The following is a 27,836-nucleotide window of genomic DNA, read 5'->3' as shown; positions in this document are numbered from 1 at the left end:
TGCAGTCGGTAATTCGGTGGAGGTGGAGTGGGGGACAGAGGAGGACGGGTGCCTGCTGACCTCCGCAGGGCAGGATCTCTTACGTTGGACTCAATGTATTTCATTTTTTTCATGCTAATCTGTGATTGGCCATGACACGTAAAATGATGCTCCAAGGGAGGCTGTCCTCCCTTACCAATCAACAACCAGAATGCAATATTGACATCGAGTTGGTCCAATGATAGGTTCCAGATTTCATCTTCAATTCTCTCCACTGTAAGGCAGAGTAGCAGCAGTAGATAGCCAATGCAACAGCTGGCTTGTTGTAGCATCCTGAAGGACTCTTTATACATCCATGGAAGGACTGTTGTTAAACTAGCGGGAGAAATTATCTGGTCTGTGCAGTGCAGCAGCTGCAGGACGCTGCCGGGGAGGCTGGAGAGAGAAGCAACCGGAGAAACAACCGGGAGAGTTAGCTTGTTTGTCATTGTTGCTAATGATATCAGACTGGTTAACCAACAGCCACAAAGTTCTGTTAACTAACAAACAAGATGACCAACAGCCACAGATGGATGTTATGGCACGAATATTTCATGTCCATGATAGAAAGAAGAAGACGTCAGACAACGTGAGTCAGATACAGCTTCTCTCTCTGTGTCTCTTTGGTTGGTAATTTCATCTCTGATGGTTAAATGTCTCTGTGCGGCTTTTTTGAGTTTTTTATCTCCTTAACAAGAATGCAGCAGAGATCATATAATGTGTTGTGGGTAACGTTAGTTTGCTTGTTGAAGTTACAGTGAGCTGTCTGGACTCACTCATTCATTCGTTTTTAATTGAGTGGTTGTTCAGTCACCTGTTGATGTTGTATGATTAGTGTGCAGGAGGTCTGGCTGCTTGCTTCTGACAGTTTCTTTAGTTCGTTTTAAGCTGAGCCGTATATTGAGTAATAAGCTTAAAGTAGCTAGAATAACAAGTGTTAACTAGTGGTGTAACTGATTGTAGTTGATCCGTGATCCGTACGGATCGCCCCCCACAGTTCGGCAGGCATATGAACTGCGGATTAATTGCAAAAATTTAATGTCTTATTTAAGACAAAGTAAACAAACTCCTGTGCCTCGTATTGCAATAACTGAGCATTGGATATTTTATATATTTTATTTTATTTTATTTAAACATTGGACATCTTAAATGTTGTTTTCATTTAAGACCATGGGCAAAAGTTCCTTGCTGTTTCTGGCTGTAAGTGTGTTATAGAAAAAATGGAAAACAAAGTTTTATTTGTCTCCCCCCCTTTTTTTCGCTGACCCCTAGTGTTAACATATCAGCTTTGTAGACTATATTTTGTATGTTGTGCACATAGATCAGAGTGTGTAAGTCATGTATTTGATACATGCATTAATACTTGTGAACCTACACTTTTAGATCTGTGAATGTTATTAGTGTTCAGTCTTTCTAGTATTCAGCACTGATCTGAACCTGTATCACATTATAAGCTTTGTGCTACTTTACATATTTCTGTATACTAAGAAAATACATAGGAAACACGTGTAAATCATGTGATATCTTGTCTGTTTTTGATGAGAACATAAATTTGTTGTCACAATAGAACAGTACTATAAATTTGAATTTCACTTTGTTGGTAAAATCACACATTTGAACGACTCCATGGCTAAAATGAGCACTTCTTTGTTTAGAGACATTATGTATATGCTAAATGTCTTTAAAGAGCAGCCTTTTCACCACTCAGGGGTTTTTGTTTTTGAAAGCAAATTGTTTTATTGGCATATAAAATTGCCCCCCACCCCTCGGATTTCATCAGGTGGGGGACAATGATATAGTTTGATATATATATATATATATCAAACTATATCATTATATATATATCAAATTATATATATATATATATATATATATATATATATATATATATTCATAAGAAAAATGAATAAAGAAATCTATCAAATCTATCCATCTGTCTCCACTGTATTTGAGGAAGGAAATGATTGGAAATGAAGTGCATTGTGAAAACCATTTTGTGATGTGTTCATTTGGAGGCTTTTTTGAGGGAGAGGGGGTTGTACTATGATCTTTAACAGTATTACTAGTGAGGCGTGAAGAAGGTGTATAGATTCATTCATAAACACAATCCGCTCACACCGACAGTATGTGAACCTCTACTGCTGTCTGGTGGATACATTTGAAAATGCTGCTTTTGATGTATGTTTTGGAGACTTGATCATTATTAGCATGTTTCCCTTAATCAGTTGGATCAATCTTCTTACTTCAGTCATGAGGGACGCTGTGGAGACGGTGCTAATTTTAACTAAAAATGTGTCCAGAGGAGAGAAAATTGTAACTGTTCAGATGTGATGATGTTCATAGCATTTTGTAAAAGGCTGTTTGATCAATAAAGAGTCCTATGCTTAGAAGTAGGAGGGTGAGTGAAGATGAGCAATTGTAGGAGTGACCATTGCTAAACACTTCATGACTGAACAGCACATCACATTTTTATTCAAAAACAAGTCATAGTGCTTCTTTACAAAGAGATAAAACGATTAAAACAAAAGGTTAAAACAGAAGCAGACAGCACACAAAAGCAACTGTGATGGAAAATGTTCCATCTCTACTCTACATCTCTGATTATGATCCTCTTTACACAGATTCTCACATGACTTACCCGTCATAATGTCACTATCAATCATTATCTTTTCACAGCTGTCACCCAGTAATGCATCCATGGATGTGACTTGGGCCTTGCCAGTTCAGAGACTGGTTGAGAATGCACGAGCAGTGTTCAGACAGTGTGGAAAAATGTTAAAGAGCCAGTTTGGCCTGCAGGGCAAACGTGTCCTTTTGTTCCCTTCTCCTGTTGTCCTATGATCAGCCCTTGTGTTTCCTTCACCTGCATACCTGGGAACAAAACAAAACATCACGGTGGCCACTCTTTACCCGCCATGACGGACATGAAATTCCAGTCTTGCAACCTTGAAGAGGAGTGAAAAACAGGCAGGGCCCTAAATGTGCATGACAAACATCTAAAGCACCGTTTTTAACACAATTTACTGTCACACAGAAAACTGCTAGGTGGGAAACATCACTGACAGTTTGTAGCCTCATTAAAATAGACAGCAAAAAAGAAAAAAATGGATAAAAACTAATTAAACTGTCAGCTTTCAGTATATATAACAAAGTTTGTGTAACAGATCGTTCCAAGACTGAATTGATTTATTGCTGGAAGTTTTGGCTGAAGTTGTGAAATGATAGAAGTTGAAGGAAGCAGCGACAGAGACAAAGAAATCAAGTTTTTCCACATACCACGGGTCAGATGATTTATCTACTGAGCTGGTTAAAAGCAAGGGACACAGTAAACCCATAACCATAAGAGAAATGATCATGTATCATTTGTTTATTATCATCTATTGATTCCCTTTTACTGAGTCCAAATCTACAACTATGGATGAGGTTTAAATAAGCCGATGAACTGGATCGATAATCTATTGATGACTTTTTAAAACTTTGAAGCAGCTGTAACTCAATGTGAGGACGACGTCACAGAGTGAATTCATCACAAACTCTTATCAAACATATGAAGACATAAAAATATAGCTACTTCATACATGTCAAGTAGCAGCAGTTACAGTGAGTCACACACACACTTACACACACATATAGACCGTATGAACAGAACTCTGCACTCTGCAGCTACTTGACATGTATGAAGTATATTTTTATGTCTTTGTATGTTTTATGTTTTTACATGTTTATGTATTTTTATTTTGCATATTGAGCTAGGAGTAAAGGCGATTTCATTCTGCTGTGCATTTCTCATGTGTATGAATGACAATATAGAGTCTAATTTGAACTTTTGAACTTTGATTTTTTTTTTTTTTTTCATACATTGAACTCTGAGCTTTGTTTCCTGTGCTCTTTTCAAGTTGAAAGCCACTGTGTTTATATTACTTTACATTACTTTTCAGCATTGCTTGCATTCTTAATAGACCCACCTGGGGGCAGATGTGCAACCATATAAGTCCCAATAAAATCATGTAAACTGCAGCTGAGGTTGCTTTAATAACATTTAGATAAGATGTGGTGAATTATGACACGCTTTTTAAGTACATAAAGTTGTACAATTGTAGCTATTATGTGTCTGTGTGTCAGTGCAGTGCACACATCCTCTGCGCACGTAGCTTCATTTCCTGGTTTATGTCTGTTATTGTTAAAACAGATGCAATCTCGGGATTAAAAGAGAATCACGAAAGGAGAAAAAACAACATCTAAAATAATCCTCATGGTTTTTAATGTCATTGAGATGACGTCACTGCTTACAGCAGAGGGAGACAGGGGACCAAAAATCGAAAATACAGATCAAAAAATATCATTATAAAAAGCTGATTTTAAAACATTTTGACATACCTGCATTGTGATAAACGTCGCTGGGAAAAAAAAAAAAGAGACGCGATTGGGAGGATGTCTGCAGCAGAGATGACATGGTTAAAATGATGATTTTCTCCACATATAGGGGGAGGATCGTCCACGTAACGCCGGGCGAATACACTCAGTTGCTTTTCTTCCTTCAGCAGCTACGCATCACCAGCCGTGTCATGAAGCTCGGAAATGTCTCAGACACACAGACACACAGCCCGGAGACTAGATAGAAGAAGAAACCTCTGATATCTGCTCTCCTGCTGGACGCTTTGGTGTTTTGTTTTTATTTTTGGGTTTTTTTGAGGGGGAAAGGTGGAGAATTATTGTTTCCTGCTGCTGCCGTCATTATCCAAACTAGAGGATGAACAGCATAAGACAGGTGCCGACTCTGGTGAAAAGCAGGCGGACTGAGGCCAGCCTCGGAGCGGAGAGGGAGCATTTTGACAAGCAGCAGGTAAATAGTATAAAAAAAGGCAGTGTGCTTTATTCAGGCCTGCTGTGGCTTTTCTGGATGACTGAAAGTGTGTGTATGTGTATGTGTGTGTGTGTGTAGTGATCACAGTGGACCGCATAGGCCACGTTTTCCAATTAACACATTAACTGGGGAATTGAACCTTTCATCTGTGAAATAAATGACTTGAAGGCGTCGCAGCGTTAAGTATTGCAGTTTATCTTCTTGGTAAAAAGATTGTCAATTAAAGCCAGCTAATGCATGAGGCTGTAACATGCCCTGAGTGTCTCTGAAATGTGTGTTTATCCCCAAAACGAGTATTTATCGTTATCAGTAGGGCTGCAACTAACGATTATTTTCATAATCAATTAATCTGTCGGTTATTTTCTTGATTAATCGTCTAGTTGTTGGTCTATAAAATGGTAAAACATGGTTAAAACCTGGTGAAAGCCCCAAATATTTTTCAGTTTACTGTTATAGAAACCAGAAAAGAAACTGGAATCAGAGAATATGGACTTTTTTTTTCTTACAAAATGACTCCAAAAGATGAATCGATTAGTTAAGATAGTTGGTGTGGTTGACAAGTAATCGATTAATCGACTAATCGTTGCAGCTCTTATTATCTTGAACTCTAATTTACTAGAACTGAAGGTTTCTTACTCATGTCTTAGTGGTTTTCTCAGAGAGCGAAATCATTTCACCTTTGACAAGAAGACTAAAAGTCAACTGAGTCCGTATGCTGTTTTAGTCACACCATTCATTCCTCTGTCTATTGGTTTCGTGTTGATCTAGTCCTTCCTGTTTGGCCACCTTTCCTCCCTCACAGACATTTCTTGCTGTGCTTTTTTAACAGCCTCGTTGTAGGATACTGCAGAGAGGAAAGAGTCAGAGAGCTTTAACTTTCAAGTACTGTGCTTGTGAGATACTCAGAGATCCGATTTTGTGGGAAAAAAGGAATGAGGTTTGTCTCATTCTTCATGCAACAACAGGTGCTTTGTGGTTTCTTTTTCTGTTTCATCGCTGCATTCATAGGCTGAGTAAAATCCATGCATGAGTAAGCTGCTTTAATTTAGACAGACGTACATTCAAAGTATTGTTGACTAATTTGTTAAAGACAAACCAGCAGGTCATTTTCAAGCAGCTGTTTCAAGTGACACACACAACGTGGTGTGACTCAGAAACATGAGATTCAACGGAGGTTGAATAACTAAACAAACTGTTGAGCAGCCGCCTGCGAGTTCAGTCCTCCAGCACTTGTTGTGTTTTATTTGCTTTTCAGACATGTGTAGAAAGGTGGAGCTGAGGCGTGTGAAACGCTGCTCGTCCGCCCCCTGTGGCCCTTCTCCCTCACAAAACACTTTAAATTATATTATTTTAATCTCTTATTATATACATTTATAATATACACAAGCAAAAATGAAAACATGTCACTCCTTCTCCTGCTTCGTGTTTGTTGAGCCCAACTTCACTTGTTTTTTATTATTGCAGCATATTTGTTGATTTGAATAGCAAAAGTAGGCATTGTTGCTGCATTTGTTCCCTGTTGAGCAGCAAATGTTCAACAAGGCAGGTTGTGTGTTATGGAAAAGCACACAAACTTTCAATATTATGTCTAAAATTGGGCTGCAATTATTTTCATTATCGATGAATCTGTCTCTTCTCAATTCATCGATTAGTTGTTTGGTCCATAAAATGGTGAAAAATGTTGATCACCATTTCCCAAAACCCAAGATTCAACCTAAAACGTCTTGTTTTGTCCACATCAACACAAAAATATTCAGTTTACAGTCATAGAGGACTAAAGAAACAAGACAATATTCACATTGAAGAAGCTGGAATCAGAGAAATTAGACATTTTTTTTTCTTTAAAAAAAGACCCAAAACAACTGATACATTATCAAACTAGTTGCCGATTAATTTAATTGGCAACTAATCGATTGACTAATCATTTCAGCTCTTGTCTAAAACAGCACATGCAGAATGAAGTGAAACCAGTTTGATTGACTTCCTTTAACTCTTGTTGATATGACTGACTGAAGAGTTCAGTCCGCAGCCACAAGGGAGCAAATCTCAGCTGAATGGATCCACTGGGCAACATGCAAATTTAAGTGGCTTTATGAGGAAGAATCCTGAATCCTGATTGGCTTGAATGCTTTTTCTACTGCTCTTTATCAGCATTTCACTATAAGTGGTTCAGTATGAAGCCTCAACTAATGAGTTAGTGACAATATCTACTGATTTAAAAGCAACATTTGTTTAAAATGGCATAGCGGTCAACTGTTGGTTCATAAAATTGCTCTTTTAATTGGAAGCTGTAATGTTTAAAAGGCTTCTGTTTGTAGAAGGGAGCCTGTGTATTTCTCCATTAGATTAATATTTCTCAATAGTGCTGATTCATTCAGCACACTGACTGAAATTCTTTTGCTGCACTTCACCCTCACTCTCCTGCGTTCTCGCCTCTTTATGTTGACCTCGGTACCAAGGTGAAATGTCTCACACAGCGTCCTGTGTGTGTGTGTGTGTGTGTGTGTGTGTGTGTGTGTGTGTGTGTATATGTATATGTATGTGTGTGTGTAGTGTAGTGTTTGCTTTCCCTAGCTGCTGTTGCCCGAGTGAGCGCCCATGAGAGAGGGAAGGGGGGGATGGGAGTAGCAGAGGATAAACACAGCAACTGAGTGGGAGTAGAAAGAGAATTAAAAAGCACTTTATGATCATAAGTTTCTCAATTTAATGAAGAGGAACAATGTGTTAAGTCTTTGTTTATGTGGTGAGATCTTATGTCTGGATCTGTGTTACTTCACGCACGTCTTAAAAGCTGCTCTGTCGTAGTTTTTACCTGCTTAAAACTGATTTGATTAATAACCACAAAGCAGACACTCAGTTATTGTGCGTGATCTGCACAAGTCATGCATTATTTACTAAACATGCGGTCAAGATGCCCATAATATCTTTGTATTGTCACTGAAAATAGACCAATGTTATACAGTGTAACCATAATTAGGGCTGCAACTAATGAATGATTGATGAATAATGAATCTGTTGATTAATCAATTAGTAGTTTGGTTTACAAAATGGCGAAAAATCTCAATCACTGTTTCCCAAAAGTCCAAGTGGACGTCCTCGAATGTCCTCTTTTGTCCTGACCAACAGTCCACAACCTAAACATATTCTGTTTACTATATAGAAGACTAAATAAACCAGAAAATATTCACATTTGAGAGGCTGGAAGAATGAGAATTTGATTTCTTTTCTTATAAAAAAATAACTTAAAACAGCTTATATGATAAAAACACTGTATTTATGTTATGGTAAATACGTTTTGTGCCCTGACTCACATTATAATTATATTAAACAGTTACACATAATCATGTGCATCATGTGAACCACGAGCCAGCTTTGCAAATTGGCCAAATACAGTGTAGTTCCCGAAGGACAGTTTTTCTTTTGTTGAATATTTAAGTGGAAGCCGTATACATAATTTAATTAGAGACATAACGTAATAAAACATAACCTCTGTCTACACAGCCGGACAATAGTTCTTTTGATTCATTCTCTTTTTCAGTTAATTTATTCACTCTGCCTTTATTGAGATATTTCCAAAACTTATAGTCCGCTGCCCTCAGTGAGACTTTTATGATCAAGTATGTGAGTGTGTGTGTTTATATGTTGTTGCTACAGCTGGTGTTTGTTTGTGTTTCTGAGGGTCTTAAATTAATCTCATGATCCTCTTGGTGAATATGATGTGCAGTTATGTTCTTTGTTAATTCCACATGTGTAGGTTTCCGGTCATAGCAAACTTTTAGTGTTAGAGCTGCAACGATTAGTTGATTGTCAAGACGGCAACTATTTTTTGATAATCCATTAATCATTATTTTTCGAGCAAAAATGCCAAAATGTATATATCATGTTAGTCAGACTAAACAAGCAAACTGAATCACCATCGCCTCTGAGAAATTGCAGATGCCATTTTTTTTTTACTGTGTTCAACATTTCAAAGACTAAACGATTAACTGACTAATCAAGGAATGAATTGGCAGATTAATCGATGAGTGAAAATAATTGTTAGTTGCAGCCCTTTCGAGAGTGAAATCAACTGAAAACCTCATCAGATGTGTGGTTTCTGGGCCGTGAAGGTCTGTTTTGCCCTCTGTGTAATTCGTTATTATTTGTATCTATACAGTGTGACCTTATGTGCGGCGTCCTCCCTGTTAGCAGGGGCGAGCTGTTAAAAGGAGAACAAGAAATCCAGTGTGGGCTGATGTGAGGATTATTGCCTGTGTTGATGTGGGAGAGGCAGTGCGAGTTTAATCAGAAAAAGCACAAAGAAGCAGAAGTCGAGGAGAGGAGCAACAAAATGACGATTTATTAAAATAACTTAATGACCTTGTGAAGCCTCTTGATCTGAGAAAGAATGTTAAATTGAAAAAGTTATAAAACAGTAATTGGAAAAACATGTCCAGGTGTTCACTCAGAATACACTCAAGGATATGTAGGCATTAACTATGCATCCTTTTGTTGCTTTTATGACACGCTTTCACTGCTTTTAGCACACTGGTTCAGGTGAATCGTCACCTGTGTTGCTACATGTAGCCAAGTTCAGCTAATAGGTGTGAGCGATGTTAAAGTGTGTGTGTGTGTGTGTGTGTGTGACCTTGTCAGCCAGATCCCAGCAGCAGTCTGTTGAATTAAGCTGATAAGGACCCGCAATAAGTGCTGTTGCCTGGTGGCATTGTTTCTAGTGAGAAGCAGTTCAGGTGTAGCTCTGATGCTTTCACTTTATTAGCTGCAAACACACTCTATCACACCGGGGATGTCCACGCTACTGAAAAGCAAAGAAGACAATAAGGTGAGTGGAGACGCTTCAAGGTTGGAGGTATTCATGCAGCATGCGGAGTGTGTGTGGTGTGTGTGTGTGTGTGTGTGTGTAGAGTGCTACAGTAATGCTAGCTGGCAATAGACCTTATGGCAGGCCTCGGGGATTAGTCCAGGCTTTCCCTCCCTCTCACTTCTCCTCTCTGCTGGTCAGAGGATTTACTGACGCTTGAACCAGATGCAGCACTAACCTGTCGGGCAGCCGCACAGTCGTCGACAGTATCAGCATGTCTGGAGCGCTCGGACCTAAATGCCCTGTTAGTAAAAAAGTTTGGATTACCTTTCACCATGGCGTTAAGGTTATGGTATCTGTGTGTGTGGGTGTGTGGGTGTGTGTGTGTCTGTGAGAGAGAGACGTCTGTAGCTAGATGTGAGGCTAGGAAATTTACTGGCAATTAGAGAAGCTGTCTTGTTGTTTAGAGCAGAAACAATTAGTCGATTTAATCAATTAGTTGACTGACAGAAAATTAATTAGCAGCTATTTTGATTTGATTTTCTTTTAGTCCAGACATTATTTTGTTCTAGTCTCTCAAAAGGGCTGAAATATGCTGGTTTTCCTTCTCTTCACATTAGAGTCTTTTGAGTTTTTGATTTTTGGTCGGACAAAAATAGACATTTGACGTCACCCCGAACCTGAGGAAACTGTAATGGTATTTTTTACTATTTTCTGATAATGTTTCTGTTTTATAGACCAAACATTTACCAGGAAAATCATTGGCAGATTGGCAGATAAGAATCGTTAGTAATTGAAGGGTCACCAGTTTGATCCCCATGCAGCCAGTAACCGTAGTGGCCTTGAGCAAGGGCATGTAAGGGTATGTACACAGAAGTGCTCCAAGGAGTGACTGAAATCGTCTATTGTTTCCAAAACAGCACAGTAGCTGGTTATCGTGCTTATTATGACAGTTACCTGTATGTTCACCCTCTGCCTCCTGTCCTGCATCCGATGTCCTCCTCCTTTATGTCCCCCTTCGCCGCTCTCTCGCTGCTCTCTGACTGACTGACAGCCATTCTGGATGTACTACACGAGTCTCCCTGCAGCCTCGCTGCTCAGCGGCCATCTGTTGAGGCCTCTGTGCCAGGCACTGTGTGCCAGAGCACGGCCCCTATCCAACCCAATCTTCTACCCCAGCTGTCGGCCTTCCTCCCCCAACAAACCCTTCATTGTCACACGGGCCTCCGTGCTAGCCCACTGCACTTGCCCTGTGTAAACGGGGGACTAGCAGTTCATTTTGCGTCAGAGGGAGGCGGGGGCAGTCTCCTATTAACCAGCGCTCCCCTCTCTCACTCTGAACGCCAGTTTTCACCCACAGTAGCCCCTCTGTGCTTTGTTGTGTGGCCATGTATGTTTTGGTGGTTGTGTGTATATGTATATGTGAATGTGTATGTGTGTGTGTGTGTGTGCGCGTGTGCGCGTGGACTGTGGAGGGGGTGGCGACTTCCAGGTTTCTAATGTATTAAAGAAGCTTTTATAGGACTTTGTGGGATTAGGGGCCTTTGCCACTGATAGGTGATTATGTTTTAAACTAAGATGTGACATAAATTTCTAAACCAGGGTTTTATACTCTTATTTACCGGCATGTGTGACCCCCAAGGATACATATTATAGTTACATGTTCATGTTTGAGGAGCCTTTTTATACAGAAACATCATTTAGGGAAGATAAAATAGAGGCTGAGATTGAAAGCATTGCTGCATTCATGCTTGAACTGTGTGTTGGATTAGTCTCTTATGTAATACTGCGATGATGAAGCTGCAGCTTGTTCGCATCATACAGATATTACGAGCCTCAAAATAGATTGTTGAAATAACACCGGGGGATATTAAAATACAAGTAGCATTTGTGTTAAATTTCTGTCTTAGTTTCCTCTGTTTTGGTGCAAACTGGCCAGAGTTTGACACAAGTCCCCAAATCAAAGCCAAGCATTTTGGAGTAATAAGAATATTATGTATTTTTCCAAGCTGTCCTTATTCCATGAACTGTTCCCAGCCTGCAGGTTTTAACAAATGTTTTTAACAAAGGTCTTCTCAATACAAAACCTTGCAGCACAAACAGCGGGGGGACACAGGACTGTAGAATGAGGTCATTCTCTGGCCACGTGTTGATAACTTTTTCAGCACACTTCTCCTCAAACAAAACGCAGCGCTGAACTTTGTCTTAAGGTGGGGCATGGCGCGCAAATTTCCAAGCCCGATATAGCTATGGGTGGCGTCACAGGAGGCCGGGGTAATTGTGCTGTCTAGCCGCAGCTTTGATCATTATGTAATTGTTATGTGTTTGAATGGATGATTCAGATCTCTCTTGTACATTCCTAAAAGGCAACGCCATGGTCACAACACAATTGAGGTTTGGTCACACGCCAGACTCAAACTGCAACAGGGATTTTTTTGTGGATAATCGAAATTGAATTTAAAAGACAGGAAGGAAGAAACATCAACAGTGTTCGGTGTTTTCATGTACAGAATTTGGGCGGTCTACACACAAACAGTTGCTCCCAAGCAAAAAGACTTTAAAAAATATTTTTTATTTGTTATTTTCAAAAATCTTAATGGAAATCCAGTTCAAACTGCTTTGCAAACTGTCTCTGGAGTATACAGCCCTCTGTAAAGCACTTATTCCATCCTTATCACATCAAGTTCTGTGTTTCCTTTTTTCACTTCCACTTTACAATTGTAAGTTTGTATTTGGCTCATTGTTATTTTGTTATCAAGATATTGTTTAAAAAAAAATGTAAAAAGCGTTCTTGTGAGTGAAGATGTAGCATGAAACTGTGCCCAGACAGTCTTTGTTTTCAGTCATGCTTCAAAAACAGACAGTGTATGTGTGCATGAAGGACGACAGAGGATACAGAAAAATCTGCAAAAGTCTTTTTCTTTTTTTTTTTAATGTGCACTCGGTCTTCTCATGGTCACTTATAAATGAAAAAAGTTTTGTAACTGTCTGGGAAATCTTTTGGCCTTGAGCATGATTCATAAAGGAAAAACATACTCTGTAGTTTAACAAGGATTCACGGTCATCGCATTTTTTTCAGATTGCTCCTGAAAATGTCATAATCAAGAGATGATTAACAGTAATTGTTTATCTCCAAAGCAACCTTGGATGACCATGATATGACCATACTAAGCAGATTTTGTCTGGTTTTGCAGCTGACGTGTACCTGAGGTTCATTAGAATAGCTGAGTGTCCATTGGGACACTGAGATGTGTTTCTCTGTCTTTTCCTTCCTGCTACTTTTTCAGCGACACTTGTTTTACCTGCTGGACGGGTTACAGAGGAGCTCGCTGTGTGTCCTTCTGGTGACACTGAGTCTCTCTCAGGCTCATTGTCAGATGATTAAAGATGTTATCTTCTGATACAGGCTTGGTCATGTTTTACTTGAGCTCACATGGATAACGAGGCATACAGAACAAATACCATATATATTTATTTAAGGTAGACTAGCAGCTCTAGATATTGAAAGTTTGACATGTATTTTAAAAAGTTTGTGACATAGTTGGAGTAAAGAAACAAGGCAGATGTAGATGTGTTTTTTTTTTGTTTTGTTTTGTTTTGTTTTTTTTGTGGTCACGTCTGGGTTTATGTCAGACTAAGTTCAGGGAACAAGAGCATGAAATCAAGCTGCTAGTTCATCCTGAATCACTCAAATTGTTTCTGTTCAATTAAAATCAGCATAAGGTGAAAGCCTAAAGTCCATCTGTGCAACACTGTGTGTACAAAGTGCAGAGTCATTGTTTCCTCGATTCATTCCTGTCATTGCAGTGTAGCCTGTTATCATTTGTTTGACTTTTGGTCTTTATTTAACTTCTCATGACTTATTTATATTTGCCAATACATCTATTTTGAGCCCTAACACCAGAGGGCTGTGTTGGTGGAAACGCAAGCTTAGCCTGTACAGTGTGAGCTAATCAGGTGTTTTTGCTTTTTTTTTTTTTTTTTTTTTTTTTTTTCATAAAAGGGTCTTTGCTCCTCTTTTTGTGTTCAGTGCATTGATTAAATCCTCTCCTCTCCTCTCCTCTCCTCACAGCTGAGCAGCATCAGCAAAGCCATCAACACCAGTGAGACGCCTGTGAAGGAGAAACATGCACGACGTATCCTTTTTTAAAAATCCCAATTCCACACTAATGTGGGTGTAGTACCACTGTTACATCATTACCTGTAGGTAATAAACTACCAGTGTGTCACTACCTTCTTGGACAGACATATGTGATACTTTGTCATATTAACGTTCATGGATAACTGCGTGTCAACACAGCACACTTGCATAAAGTCATCATGAAACAGCATTTTCAAAGACTGTTGATTGTGTAATTTAAGGTATTTCCTGTTTGGACGGAGGATAGGTGTGGAATCTAACAACAGGACAAGTTCAAGTCTAAACCAATAAGATACCAGTAAAACAAAATAAAATGTTAGAACAATACCAGGCATTTATTGTGAAAATGTGTCTTTCATTACACAGAAACATAGCTGTCATGGTGAATATGTCAGTTTTCATATTCATTGTGAGTTCAATGTTTAAAAAAACAGAAAGGCATGTGGAAAAACAAGAAGTCCTGTCATAGTCTGTGCTTCCTTAACAACAACGACAACAGGAATCATCTTGGGGACTCACAGGGAGAAGGGAGCCTACACCTTCTGGTCCTACGCTCTGGGCTTCCCTCTGGCCAGCAGCTCCATCCTGAGCTGGAAGTTCTGCCACGTACTGCACAAAGTCCTGCGGGACGGTCATCGCAACGTAAGGCCACTCCTCTATCACTTCCTATTATTATCTATGACACCACAGAGATTTTAAAAGTGTAGAGATGTTCACTGAAGAAAGGCAAGGCTGTAAAGTTGCTGCATCAGGAGTTTAACAAAAAACTGGAGACACATATATGATATGATTACTCACTTGTGTATTTTTCTGAGTATCGGCTTTCTTTCTTGTTCTATAATGCCTGGTTATAAGAATATCCAAGCAGTTGACGTTCACTTTTTTAAACACTGTGGAAAATAAGATGAAAAAATGAGATTGTGACGTGTGAGACTGAGTTGAAGTTGTTTCTAGTTGTTCATTCAAGCCGTCAAACCTTCACAGGTGCTACAAGACTGCATGAGACATCACGGTAGTCTGGTTGAAATCGGGAAACTATGGGTAAGTCTGTTACTGTCATTGCATCTTTTTTTTTTAATTTTTTTTTTTTTACATAATTTAATTATTTAAAAAGAATGCAGTCAAAAACATGAAGAAAGTTTCAACTTAACAAGACAGATGTTTTTTTTGTTCCTTTTCACGGTTTCCAGGGCAACCTCCATGACAAATACGGACAGCTGGTGGCTCTGTATACCAAGCTGCTCTGCACCAAAATGGAGTTTCATGCAAAGGTGAGAGCACCCTCTGTCATATGTCACTCCACAAGGTCTTTTTCCAAGATGCACGTAATGGGTGATGTCAGGATTACACAACAAATGGAGAAATGGCTCTAATTTTGTCAAAATGTGCCCCAACGCAGCATTCAGAAATCCCACCGAACCTGGAGGTCACCGATGAAGTCCTGGAGCGCACTGCAGGAACCGACATAAATAATGTGTGAGTTTCCAAATGCTGCAGAAAATAACCTTTTTTTTTTTTTTTTTAAGTTTCTTTTGAGGCTTTTAACTCCAATAAATCATGAGTTCTACTGCTGCCATCCAACGTTGTTCATAAAATAAACAGACAAGCCCTGCTGCTCTCTTCGTTTCACAGCGTCACACATCATTGTTTCTGAGCGAGGGCCTCTGTACTGTCTAACAAACGTATCAATTTCTCTCCCGCAGGTTCCAGCTCACAGTGGAGGTGTTTGATTACATGGACACAGAGCTGAGGCTGGCTGAGACAGGTGAAAAAAAAAAAAAAAAAAAAAAAATCCTCCCACCTTTCCCCCATCCTGCTCTTCTAAGGAAGAGAAACCTGAGCTGCAGTTCAGAGCTGCAGCCTGCTGACATTATTTATTTATGCACAGAGGCCTATTTAAAAAAAAAAAAAAAAAAAAAAAAAGGTTTAATGTCAGCAACTTGTCCTGCCTGTTTTCACGTAGACTGTAGTCCAGTTTATTTTAAAAAAGTGATCTCAGTCACTTGTCCTTGAGTTAACTCATCATGTTCTCCTGTTTTTGCCTAAATTAGTTTTAATTGACGAGGAAATGCCTGCAATTAGAGGACATTAAGTTGATTTCCTCCAGTTTGGCTGTAAAGGATATCCTCCTCCCAGGCCTGCAGGGTGGAGGTTCAGGATCACATCACAGCACCATAAACAAATTTTGTAGATGTACCGTGAACGAAATGTGCCTGTAGTTTTCCTCACATATGCGTCCACACTTAATGGCACCCTTGTTTTTGCATTATGTATGAGCAGATGTTTCAACACTACATTTTTGAGTCATAGGTGTAAAATCTCCTTATCAGTGTTTGGTGGTATAGCTGAAAGTGTGTGCTGCTGCTAATTTACCTATCAGGTGCTCAAGTAACAAGTGAGCCAAATGTGAAAACGAACACTGACTCACTGGAAGAGTCTGAACTTTATTCAAGTTATCGGTCCAGGGCCTTCACCAGGGTCATTTACAGAAAAGGGTAAAAGCACAATCTATTCAAGCATGACACAAAGCCTTTATTAACTTTCCAGTGATGACGAGACAAAGCACAGAAATAGTACAACAAAATGTTTAGTAAATACTTAACATTTATTCTTCTGTCTCTGAACTCTCTCTTCCAGTGATCCGACAACTCAACACATCCATCGCCATCTCCACTCTCACATCTGGCCAGTGTCGCCTGGCTCCACTCATCCAAGTCATCCAGGACTCTAGTCACCTCTACCACTTCACCGTCAAGCTGCTATTCAAGCTGCATGCTTGTAAGAACACTTATTACTCAGAAAACATACAAACACGTGCTTTAGAATCTGTGAAAATTAATTAAATTATGGCTCTAATTCAAGATATTTATGTCTCAAAATGCATTGCCTAAAGCCTTTGTACCATGTCATGGATTTTAGGTCTCCCAGCTGACACTTTACAAGGACACCGCGATCGTTTCCACGACCAGTTCCACAGGTAGGTCGCTCATCCGCAGCCTCAGGCTACGAGTGAATGTGGGTGACTGTATGAAAGAGGCACAGATCATTATTTTACCAAAGGAAGTGTGCAACATAATCCTGCCTCACCCAGTCGCCACAGCGCTATGAACCGATGCAAATGTGCCCATGGCTGCCTCCCATCCCCCAGCCATTGTGGCGTATCAGTTGATGTCATCGTCACAGATTGTCACATTTACATCTTTACTGCGGAGTTTAGAGAGGAGTCTCCAGGGTTGCTTCAGATTCACATGAGCAATATTGATCACCAGTTATGTAGTTTAACAGTTTTCCCTCATGTTTTTATGAGGTTTTTTCAGGAGAATTATACACAGTTTGTGTACCTGCCAACTGTGAAAAACACTTTCAGGCCAATTATAATAAAACATCAGTATATTACACATACCATGTGAATATAAGAGAAAGTTATAAAATATCTTTTCCTTTGTCTTACAGCCTTAAGACCTTCTTCAATAAAGCCAGAGACATGCTGTACTTCAAGAGACTGATCCAGATCCCCAAACTGCCTGATGTAAGAGCACAGAGGGATGGGGAGAGGTGCTGAGTCACAGCCTCCATCTTGAATGACAGAGACCTCAGCAAAAATCTTAGACTACTACTGATACAGTTTATCTAAAAATTGTGAATATTGGCATATTTTTACAAGTTTCACGCAGTATTTTAAATGTTTACTAAAAGGTTTTCTAATACAAGACCATAAATAACTTGGGTTTAATCCATACCTTCCTTTTTTCCGTCCCTTTTGTCAGTCCCCACCTAACTTTCTACACGCAGCCTCATTGGCCAAGCACGTGAAACCGGTGGTGGTCATCCCTGACGAGGATGAACCAGAGCAGCAGGACGATGATGACGACGAACCCGAGCCGCTCATCGAGGTCAGCGACGTCTCGACATCCAGTATACAGGCTCAGCCGCAGGTATGGCACAACAGTCACAAGTTCACTCCCTCACACGCGCACAGATAGTATGACTTTTATATAAGCTTTATTGATCCATTCATTTATTTTTTCTCAGCAGTTTGACATATTTGATCAGACGTTTGGACCTCCGAATGGAGGCTTCGATGATAGGTGAGCCTGAGTGTTTTCCACCATAACTTGTGACTGTTAAACAGATTATCAGCACTTTGTCTCTGCCAGAACACTGTGACACTGTGTGTTTTTCTTTTTTTGTCCAACAGGGATCTCCAGATTGAGAGCCTGAAGCGGGACATGGAGTTGTTGCGAGCAGAGCTGGAAAGAGTAAAAGCAGAGGTAAGGACTGCTGTGTATGGATAACCTTTTGCTTGGGTTTCAGACTGTTTTTCTGTGTGTATAGAAGAGGTGTGACTGCAGAGGGCATTATTATCCATGTGCAAAGGAATCTGGGTCAGATTTTGGGTGGATGCAAATGCTGCTCCTGACGTGTGGAATGTGGCAAGTAGCCTCTGAAACGAGAAGTGACGACGGTGTCCAGTTGGGTTTCTGACATCACGGATACGATTTCAACTTGGAAAAATTTTTTGCATGTCGTCCTTCTTCACAGTGTTTCCTTGTCTTTCTGTGGTTATAAAAGCAGACACAAAAGATCAGATGATAATATCAGGGAAAGTATCAAGTGATGAGATGTTGGCAAGTGTAATGCACTGAGACCAGCAGATATTTCCTAAAGTGCAGATTTCCTTTTTCTACTCCTCAAGGCTCAGCGCTACATCACGCAGCTCAAGTCACAGATCAACAGTTTGGAGGCGGAGCTAGAAGAACAGCGGGCACAGAAACAACGTGCTCTTGTGGAAAATGAGCAACTGCGCATGGAACTGGAGGCTACGCGCCGCCGAAACGCAGAACACGAGAGCTTACAGGGCACCTTCATTGAGGCAGAAAGTAAGACGTGCAATCAACAAACAAACATACAAATCGTACAAACACATGGATATTATCGTATAAAAGTCAGGATAAACGTGTCGTCTCTCTTGTCTGTGCAGAAAGAGCCCAGGCCACTGAGCAGAGGTACAACAAGCTGAAGGAGAAGCACACAGAGCTCGTGGCCAGCCATGCTGAACTACTTCGGAAGGTACAGACAGACCGCAGACCAGTCCAGAGGTGTTTGTTTTAAATTAGATGTCAGCACCTAGCTGTGTGTGTAGTAACACTAAACGCGTTAATGTGCTGACAGAGTGCAGACACTGTGAAGATGCTGTCTGCAACCCAGCAGACCCAGGAAGAGGTGGAGAGGACCAAACAGCAGCTGTCGTTTGAGGTGGATCGGATAAAGCAGGATGCTGACATGAAGGTTGGTGGTGTGTCATTTTTGTTTAAAAAATAAAAAAACAAAAAACAACCAGAGGTCTTAACAGTGCAACATGTCTGGTTTATGCTGTTTTGTTGTAGCTGGAAGAGCAGAAGTTTGAGATGGAGAAACTGAAGAGAGAGCTGGAGGAGAAGATGGCAGAAGTGACGCGCATCAAGGCGAATCTGCAGAGCAGCCAGATGGTGAATGTGCACCTGAAATGTTACAATACAGCCACGACCTTGACGATGCTCAGCTACCTTTCACCATCATTTAGTATTTAGAGTTTATTATCAGTTGAGTGTTTGTAGGCTGGAGGCATGTCAAACGTTTCCGGATGGACTTCCCTTCTGACACTCACAGCCATCTGCCTCTTCTGGCTTCCCTCTTCCCTCTCTCTGTCTCTCTCTCTTTGCCAGACATCGGAGCAAATGAACAGCTCAATGGCATCTCTGCAGGCAGAGAAGGAGCGTCTGATGCGATCTGTGAGTGAGAAAGAGGCGGAGCTGTCGTCTCTGCGGCAGTCTGCACAGGTGCAGCAGTCGTCACTTCAGCAGGAGCGAGAGAGGAACAGCAGGGAGCTGGGAGAGCTGCAGGCCAAACTGCAGGAGAAGGTCAGTCAGGACAGCAGAGCCCGGCTCGCTAGCGTGAATGGCAGACTTATCTCCACTTAGTGCGTTTACTTGAGTTTTATTCTGCAGTATTTTAGGTGTTCCTCCTCAAAAGAAAGCACACGGGCTGCAACTAACCATTTTTTTTACCTTATTGATTAATCTGCTGATTGATTTCCAAATTATTCAATCAATTTTGGTCATTAATATGTCAGAAAATGGAGAAAAATGCCTATTATAATTTCTTTAAGGCCAAATGTCTTGTTTTGTCAGATGAACAGTCCAAAATCCAAAGATATTCAGTTTACTATCACGTATGACACATAAAAGCTTCAAATTCTCAAATTTGAGAAGCTGCTACCACTGAATTTTTGGCATTTTTGCTTAAAAAATGACTTTAAGTTATTGGATTATCAAAATAGTTGCTGACTAATTTTCTGTGGATGGACTAATCATTGCAGCTCTACTCATGATTAGGTTTTTGGAGAATCCCAAGTTACAATCATGCACAAATGTGAAATATAACTTTTTTTTATACTCAATAAGCACAATATTCAAAATGTACAATTTCCAAATGGTCATGAACTTCTGTTAATCTTAACCTAAATGACTTTAAATTAGTGTAAATGTAAATTATTCCCATTTTAGTCAGATTATTGCTGTGCAGTTTAAATCTAGTAAAACTATGATGCACAATCAAAACGCACTTTATAACACATTCTCTACCGTCTGATTCTTCTGTAAAAGCTGTAAAGAAAAAGGCTTGAAGCACAGCTTTTGCTTACTTCACACAACAATGGCCTCAAGGGCAAGCTTATATCACAGCAGCAGCATGACAGATAGGAGGTTTTGAGGTTGAATACTTAAGGAAGAGTGCGGTACTGGTCTAATGTGCAGCAAGCGTCTTCACTGACTCTGTAGTGCATAGACAGAAATAAGAATAGAGTCGCTTTATAAGCAGTCCATGAGAGCAGCTCAGCCTAAATAAAGTCTTTTTAAGAATAAGGTCAATAGCTGGAACATGGCCATGGTCGTTGTAAATGTAGTCAATGATCAAAGAAAGTGTGCATGTTCAGGAACCCTTTTGGATGAATAAAGATTTTAAAAGAACACAAAGCAGGATGTGGGTGTACGTAGACAGACACATTTACATAGAGAAATGTGCAAATCTTCCATCTGGACTCCTTCCTCTCTTGTTTTCTTACGTTTCACCCAAACAGGAAAGGGACACAGAGTCTGCATTTGATTAATTTAAAAACAGGCGATCATGGTCAGATAGCTTTCACGAGACAACACATTTATTGTTTGTATGTATGTTCTGCTGTTTGTGTATTTGTGTGTGTGTGGGTTTGCATGTAGGCAAGTCAGGAGGAGCAGCTGAAGCAGAAGCTTCTGGAGGAGCAGTTTTCTCTGCTGCAGGGCACCGTCGCAGAGGCTGAGAACATCATCCAAGATGCTGTTGCTAAGCTGGATGATCCCCTCCACGTACGCTGCACCAGCTCTCCAGGTCAGACCCCGACTCTATTATTATTATTACAGCAGAGATTAAAAACCAAAATGTGAGAATTGAAAACATAAAAGAAGAAAAATGGAGTGTTAGAAAGTTCATGGCCCTAGCAGACTAACGATTAACAGTATATTGTCTGTTCTGGAGACTTGAACAATGTTTTTTTTAATTCTTCTACTGTTGTGTGTTTGTGTCCTTCAAACACAGATTACCTCGTGAGTCGGGCGGAGGCCACGCTGAGCTCCATCGACAAAGTGAAAAAGGGCCATGCAGATTATCTGAGTAACATGGGGGGTACGTTTTCTCTGCTTCTGCTGACCTCATGGTAGTGTGTGGCTGTTTTGTTATATTTGTTGATGCGGCATGCTGCTCTCTTACTGTATGCTTTCGTAACCAGATGCTGGAGGGCTGCTGAGGGCTCTGACCCAGTTCTCCCACTCGGCTGCGGATACAATCATCAACGGCAGCGCCACTGCACACATGGCACCCACTGACCACGCAGACCGTAAGGAACATCTCCCAATACTCGATTTGATGTGACATCAGCGCTATTTTCAGATTCAACTCTGCAGACGCAGCATTTGAATGGACACTTTTAAGTGTCAGTATACAAACAGTGCAGCTGATGGTGGATTACTGCTCATTTCCATCCTGCAGGACTGTCAGAGAACTGCAGAAGCTGTGCCACTCAGAGTCTGCAGTTCTTGAAGGAATTGAAGTCCAAGACTACCCTCCAGAGGGCAGACCCGGCCTCCATTCGTGTAATCGTTCAAAAGATCCTGCACTTGGGCCAGGTCAGAGAAAACACTGCATATCTGTAATGATTTCTATAAATAAATGTACTCAAAAACTTCCAATAATTTTCAGGGACTTACCTCAAGATAAAAACAAAGCTGCACATAAATGAAGGTTTGCTGCAAACAAAGACATTTGTGCTGCATAATACTGTTTACTGAGTATTATTTAAACCTATCACTCCTTGTATCTGGGAGAGTGAGGTAAACATATGTTAGAAATCCAACATCTGCAGGTGAGAAATTGCTCTCACATCAATTGAAAGCTGAAATAAACTCTGTTACACAAATTTATTTTTATTTTTATTGTTTGCTTCCCACGAGGCCAAAAATAAATCTCTGAAATTGAGAGCTTGTTCTTGGCTTTGACTTGATGTCAGAGGGTGTTGGATTACTGACAGATTAACTATTTTAGTTCCTCTCTAAAAGGAAAAAAGGAAGAAAGCCTCGGGAAGCACATCCAACTGCCTCCTGAATTATGAACAGTGTAAATCCATCCCTGTAAATCCAAATTTGGCAATATAATTTGTGATATTTTGGTAATGGTATTGATATTTTATGATTTTAGTTGTATCATTCTACTGAACATTATTGGACGTTTTACAGAAGTCTCATCTTCTTTCTTCATCAAGACTTGTTCAAATATGGCTTCACTTTCCACCTGTAATTTTAGGAGTCCTTTCCAGTATTGTTCACTTAATTTTTGTTTTTATCATAATCACTAATAATTCTTCCTCTTAAATTCAGGAGCTGCGGCCGAAAGGCATGGACGTTCGTCAGGACGAGCTAGGAGATCTGGTGGATAAGGAAATGGCAGCAACATCAGAGGCTATTGAGCAGGCAGTCCGCAGGATTGATGTAAGTAGTGTGAATTTTACTAATATTACATATATTAAATTAACCTTTTAATAGTGTATCCAATGTAACTGAAAAACGTCTCATATGGTTGTGTATTTAGGAAATGATGAATCAGGCGCGAAAGGACACGTCAGGAGTTAAACTGGAGGTTAATGAAAGGTTTGTTCTTTTTGTTCATCTGAATCAGTTAAACTTATATGAAGATGCATCATCTATGAAAGTTTCATCAAAGTCAGACTAAGGTGAAACTGTCACAGCCTTTCAGATTTTAAAGCCATAGGTTGTAATTAAAACATCCTCATCTGGCCTATAAGTGTCATTCCTAAAATGCATCCTGTGTCCTTGTTGCCTGTTATCTTTCAAGAGCCACAAGTTATTAATCACTGTGTAAATTCTGGTTTAACTACTATTTCACTATATTTTTCAGAATCCTTAACAGCTGCACAGACCTGATGAAGGTAAAGTAGTCTTATGCTCTGTAATACCATATTCTACCTCTGCATATTTCCTATTTTTAATTAACATCATAATGAAAATGCGTTTGTGGCTCTCTTCTTTTATCATCCTCTTCTTTAGGCCATCCGCATGCTTGTCATCGCATCTACAGACTTGCAAAAGGAGATTGTCGAGGGTGGGAGGGTGAGTTGGCGCTGTTCTAATTTTGGATCCAAAACTGGCAGCTCAGTCTTGTTTGTATTCAGCAGCTTTTGTTTCTGACTTCAAACCAGGAGACGCTCTTCTCCATTCAGAAAAACAACTAGCAGGACTTAACTGTACTGATGTTTTGCTTATTAAGGGCGCAGCCACCATTAAGGAGTTCTACGCCAGGAACTCTCGCTGGACTGAGGGACTCATCTCTGCGGCCAAGGCTGTGGGATGGGGAGCCACAGAGATGGTGTAAGTTCTCAGTTATAAAGGACATTTCACTTTGTATTATCATATATTTAAATGTGTCACATAGAGCATTTTCAATTGCAACACCATTATCAAATCAGTTGTGATACTTATGTTTACCAACAAATGCTTAAAAACTGCTCAGACACGGTAAATATCTATACCCGGCTTGTTTCTGGGCCTAATTTGGGAAAATAATTCAAGGGATCCAGAAATTCAGCATATTTTGAGCTAATTTTGACCTTGATACAAAATGTAAAATGTTTAAGCTGGAAGGGGATGCTAGTATTCTTGTCGGCCTTCTTGGTTTACAGTAATTATACTAATACCTCTTAACAGACCTTGTAATGTTTTTTTTGTGTTAAATGTTTTGTGACATGTTGTGTGAATGACTCTGTTGCACAGATATTAGCCAGTGTGCAGGACTGAAAATCCTCCTGCAGAGAGGAATGAAGTGGTTTGATTTCTTTCTTTACCTTCTTCCTCACAGGGAGTCGGCCGATAAAGTGGTGCTACACACAGGCAAATACGAGGAGTTGATTGTCTGCTCTCATGAGATAGCTGCAAGCACAGCACAACTGGTGGCAGCCTCGAAGGTAAAACTGAGTCTAATGTTCCAGGAAAAATACAATGATAAAAACCTCTGTTGTTACTGTAGGACTATACTGCATTGAATGACACAAATTGTGAATATCACACACAATATTCCCCAGTTCTCTAAAGTGGGAGAAGGAGAATTAACCAGATTACATTAAATCATGAAGCAGTTGGTTTTGCTAATGTTACTCTCTACTTTTTAACCTCTTACAACATACTTACAGTAAGTAGCACATTACAATTTACAATTTCATTCAGACTTATATCTGAGATCTGATACAACACAAGCAGGGATCTAGTCAGGAGAGAACAACACGAGAAAGTGCCATAAAGCTAAGTTTGAGTCTGATAGGACGTAGGTGCCAACAGGCGATGCACGGAGGCAGTACATAGATTGCATAGAGGCAGGTTTTTTCTCTACCTTCAGTCCATCAAATGCAGAGGTGTTAATGAAAGAGTTTGGTCTTTAGTCTTTTCTTAAAGATTGAGAGGGACTCTGCAGATCAAACAGAGTGTGGTAAATCGTTCCACCACCGGGGAACTGCAGAAGAGAAGAGTCTAGCTAGTGACTTAGGGCCCTGTTGTGGAGGTGGTATCTTTCATTGGCAGAGCGTAAAGCGCAGGAGGGAGTGTAGACCTGAATGAGGGAGTTCAGGTAGGCAGGAGCTGTTTTAGTTGCTGTTTTGTAAGCAAGTGTCAGGGTTTTTAATTTGATGCGGGCAGCAGCTGGGAGCCAGTAGAGGGATATCAACAGCAGGGTGACATGTGCTGTTTTGGGCTGGTTGAAGACCAGCCCTGCCGCCACGTTCTGGATCATGGATCACATTGTCTGTCTAATTAGTTTCTGTGACTTCAGTGTGTAAATTGTTTCATTTGGAGTCACTCCAGTGCTCTCCTCTGCACTCAGGTCAAGGCCGATCGCAACAGTAAGAAGCTGTCAGTTCTCCAGCAGGCTTCTCGTCACGTGAATGAAATGGCAGCTAATGTGGTGGGCTCAACCAGGACGGGCCAGGAGCACCTGGAGGAAAAGGGTTTGTACAAAAGGATCTTTATACTAGACCTTCACACGACTGTGACGAACGTCTGCCTAATTCTTGTGTTTTATCCAAACACTTCTCATGTTGCAGATACCATGGACTTCTCCGGGATGTCTCTCATCAAGCTGAGAAAAGAAGAAATGGAGTCACAGGTACGTCACTGCATGAGACTGTGAGAGGTTTACAGAGTGACTGATGTCAGACATTTCTGATATTTGTGTCATATAATGAGAATTAATATTTTCTCATGAATAAAAATGTAATTTAACACTCATATGTAAGGCTTTGTAAGTCTCCACTCATCATTAAATGGGTCATATTGTATTTGTGTGATCTATTTGTTAATATTAAGCTCAGAAATACACATTTTTGCAGTGTGTTGTTAGAATGAGTTTTATTGTCAGTTGTGTCCACAAAACTCTGCAATCTCCAAAAAATGGAGGTGACTAATTAAAGTTTATATCTTCAGCCATAGATAAATTAAAATAAAACACAATTTAACACTGAAAGATTAAATGTGAGCACAGGCTAAACTACTTTTTAATGACCTGGTATATTTTCCCATTTTATATTAATGAGTTTGGCTTACAGCTGGTTTAACATGGTGAAATTAATAAAATTAAATGGGGCGGAAACAGTTTTGACCATGTTTTTTTTATGTCCTGCCCCTCAGGTGAAGGTGCTGGAACTGGAAAGTCAGTTGGAGAACGAGCGTCTGCGTTTGGGCGAGCTGAGGAAGCAGCACTACGGGTTGGCTGGAGTCCCTCTAGACCAGGTTTCTCAGGGGAACGGTGAAACCTCCTCGCTGGCTCATCCTGCATCCATGTCACCGAAACCCAGCAAGCCTGCAGTCCTGAAGAAACCTGCGTTGGCCCAGAAGCCCAACATCCCACCCAAAACTACGGTGAGGACTGGAAAGAAAAAAGAGTGTGTTGAATATGAGAAAATAAGTAAATTATTGTCGGTAAATCTTTTTTGTTTTCTCTCTTTTCTTCTGTGTGTTGCAGTTTAAGTAAATGCCAGAGCAGAAGATGAGACTGCTTCACTACTGGATGGTTGGATTGACCAGAGAAAGATCGCCTTTTTGTGAACATACAGTTCCTTTAAGTTGCATGCTGACAATCCTGCCGTTTCATTCCGCTTCTCAATGTTTTCTTTTTCTTCTTTCAATGTTTTTTCTTTTTCTTTGTTTTGCCAAAATGGACCAGAAGCCTGATTTTTTTTTTTTTTTTTTTTTTACCCTTGATGCCTGCAAAGGACATATTGACTTTGCCCCCTTTTTTATTTTAGTATTTGGCATCACGAACAAAAAAAGGGGAATATTATACTTTTAGGCTGTGTGAAAGTATTTTTTTTCTGCATCTGTAAGATTTTAGATGATTAAACACTACTGCTGCTTTTAGAATACAAACTTTAATACATAAATCGACAGCATATCTTGTACTTGTATGTCGACACTTAGTTTTGATCACGCTTAAGACAAACCTTTTGCACACTATGTTGGACCTTCATTACAGAGCACATCACATTTTTCTTAATGTGCACTATATGCTATTTATGTTGTGTTGGGCGTTCAAGGGAAACTGGGGAATCGCGCCATGTGCGTCCACGTTGCTGCAAAAGTTTTACATACCTCTGGCTTTGCCTTCAGTGTTCCTCTTATGTGCAAAACAGCTTTCTTTCTCAACAGTACAAGATTGTCTCAGAGGCCTTGAAATGTACTGTACTACTGAATTCAATAATACATGTAAAGACATACAGTCTGTATAGAAGTGTGCAGCTCACACCTAGTATCATTTATTGTATATCTACACGCATCTCTTGAATGTCCCTTTTATTAGAGGAGAAGCTGGATGTTAAAGGATACAGATAGGCAACATCTTGCTCGCACACAAATATCAGATGTAGGAGTCCTTAATGCTTCTTTTAGGCTGAATATGGAGATTTAGGGTTAGTTTTATGTACAATATGAAGGTGTTCAAGTCCTCTTTGCCTCTGGGAGTTTTTTCTTACAGGGTCCTAAAATGCATCTTTTTATGTTCTGTCCTTTCCTCTGTATGAAATGTCTTTATACACTCAAATCTATTAATATATTTTAGTAAAGATAATGGTGGTTTTTCCTTGTAAGAAGTGTAAATGTCAAACAAATGAACAATAAATGTTTGATTTCATGTCCCATCGTGTTACTTCATTTAGCTCCAATCTTCTGAGGCGTCATTTGTTCAAGGATTTTACCAGTTTCCAACATATAATCACATAAAGCACATTTAAGGCAAACCTTTGACCATTTTTCACTTTAATTTTATTAACATATCTTATCTACAGGCTATGTTGTCCGAGGCTTTACAAAGCTATCTCATGCCAATGTTATGAACCAAAGTCAAGTAGTGTATAACTTGACCTAAACTGGTGGAAATCACCATTAAAA

At 40.0% G+C, this 27,836-nt stretch overlaps 1 protein-coding gene across 5 annotated transcripts; it reads left to right on the top strand.

The window, feature by feature from the left end:
• Positions 1-285: 285 nt before the first annotated feature.
• Positions 286-27,579, top strand: hip1rb (huntingtin interacting protein 1 related b). Of its 5 annotated transcripts, none has more exons than XM_067610853.1 (32): positions 286-607; positions 13,756-13,819; positions 14,324-14,466; positions 14,809-14,865; positions 15,015-15,095; positions 15,224-15,300; positions 15,528-15,589; positions 16,462-16,602; positions 16,744-16,801; positions 17,278-17,353; positions 17,592-17,759; positions 17,860-17,912; positions 18,023-18,095; positions 18,521-18,704; positions 18,806-18,894; positions 18,997-19,113; positions 19,212-19,313; positions 19,530-19,724; positions 21,081-21,228; positions 21,436-21,522; positions 21,626-21,733; positions 21,886-22,022; positions 22,770-22,880; positions 22,981-23,039; positions 23,308-23,338; positions 23,457-23,519; positions 23,677-23,777; positions 24,265-24,370; positions 25,279-25,402; positions 25,499-25,560; positions 26,082-26,312; positions 26,416-27,579. In XM_067610853.1, the coding sequence occupies exons 1-32, from the start codon at positions 476-478 to the stop codon at positions 26,422-26,424; spliced, it is 3,249 nt and encodes a 1,082-aa protein (XP_067466954.1). In that variant the 5' UTR covers positions 286-475; the 3' UTR covers positions 26,425-27,579. The 5 variants fall into 5 exon arrangements, with proteins under 5 accessions (XP_067466954.1, XP_067466945.1, XP_067466968.1 ...); XM_067610844.1 differs by having other exon boundaries at positions 287-607; positions 17,857-17,912; XM_067610867.1 differs by lacking the exon at positions 286-607 and adding an exon at positions 4,377-4,861.
• The last annotated feature ends 257 nt before the right edge of the window (positions 27,580-27,836 follow it).

This window comes from Thunnus thynnus, chromosome 2 (genome assembly GCF_963924715.1).
Source record: "Thunnus thynnus chromosome 2, fThuThy2.1, whole genome shotgun sequence".
NCBI classification, from domain to species: Eukaryota; Metazoa; Chordata; class Actinopteri; order Scombriformes; family Scombridae; genus Thunnus; species Thunnus thynnus.
Note: the sequence above shows the minus strand (reverse complement) of the source record. Positions and strands in the feature narration are given on the sequence as shown.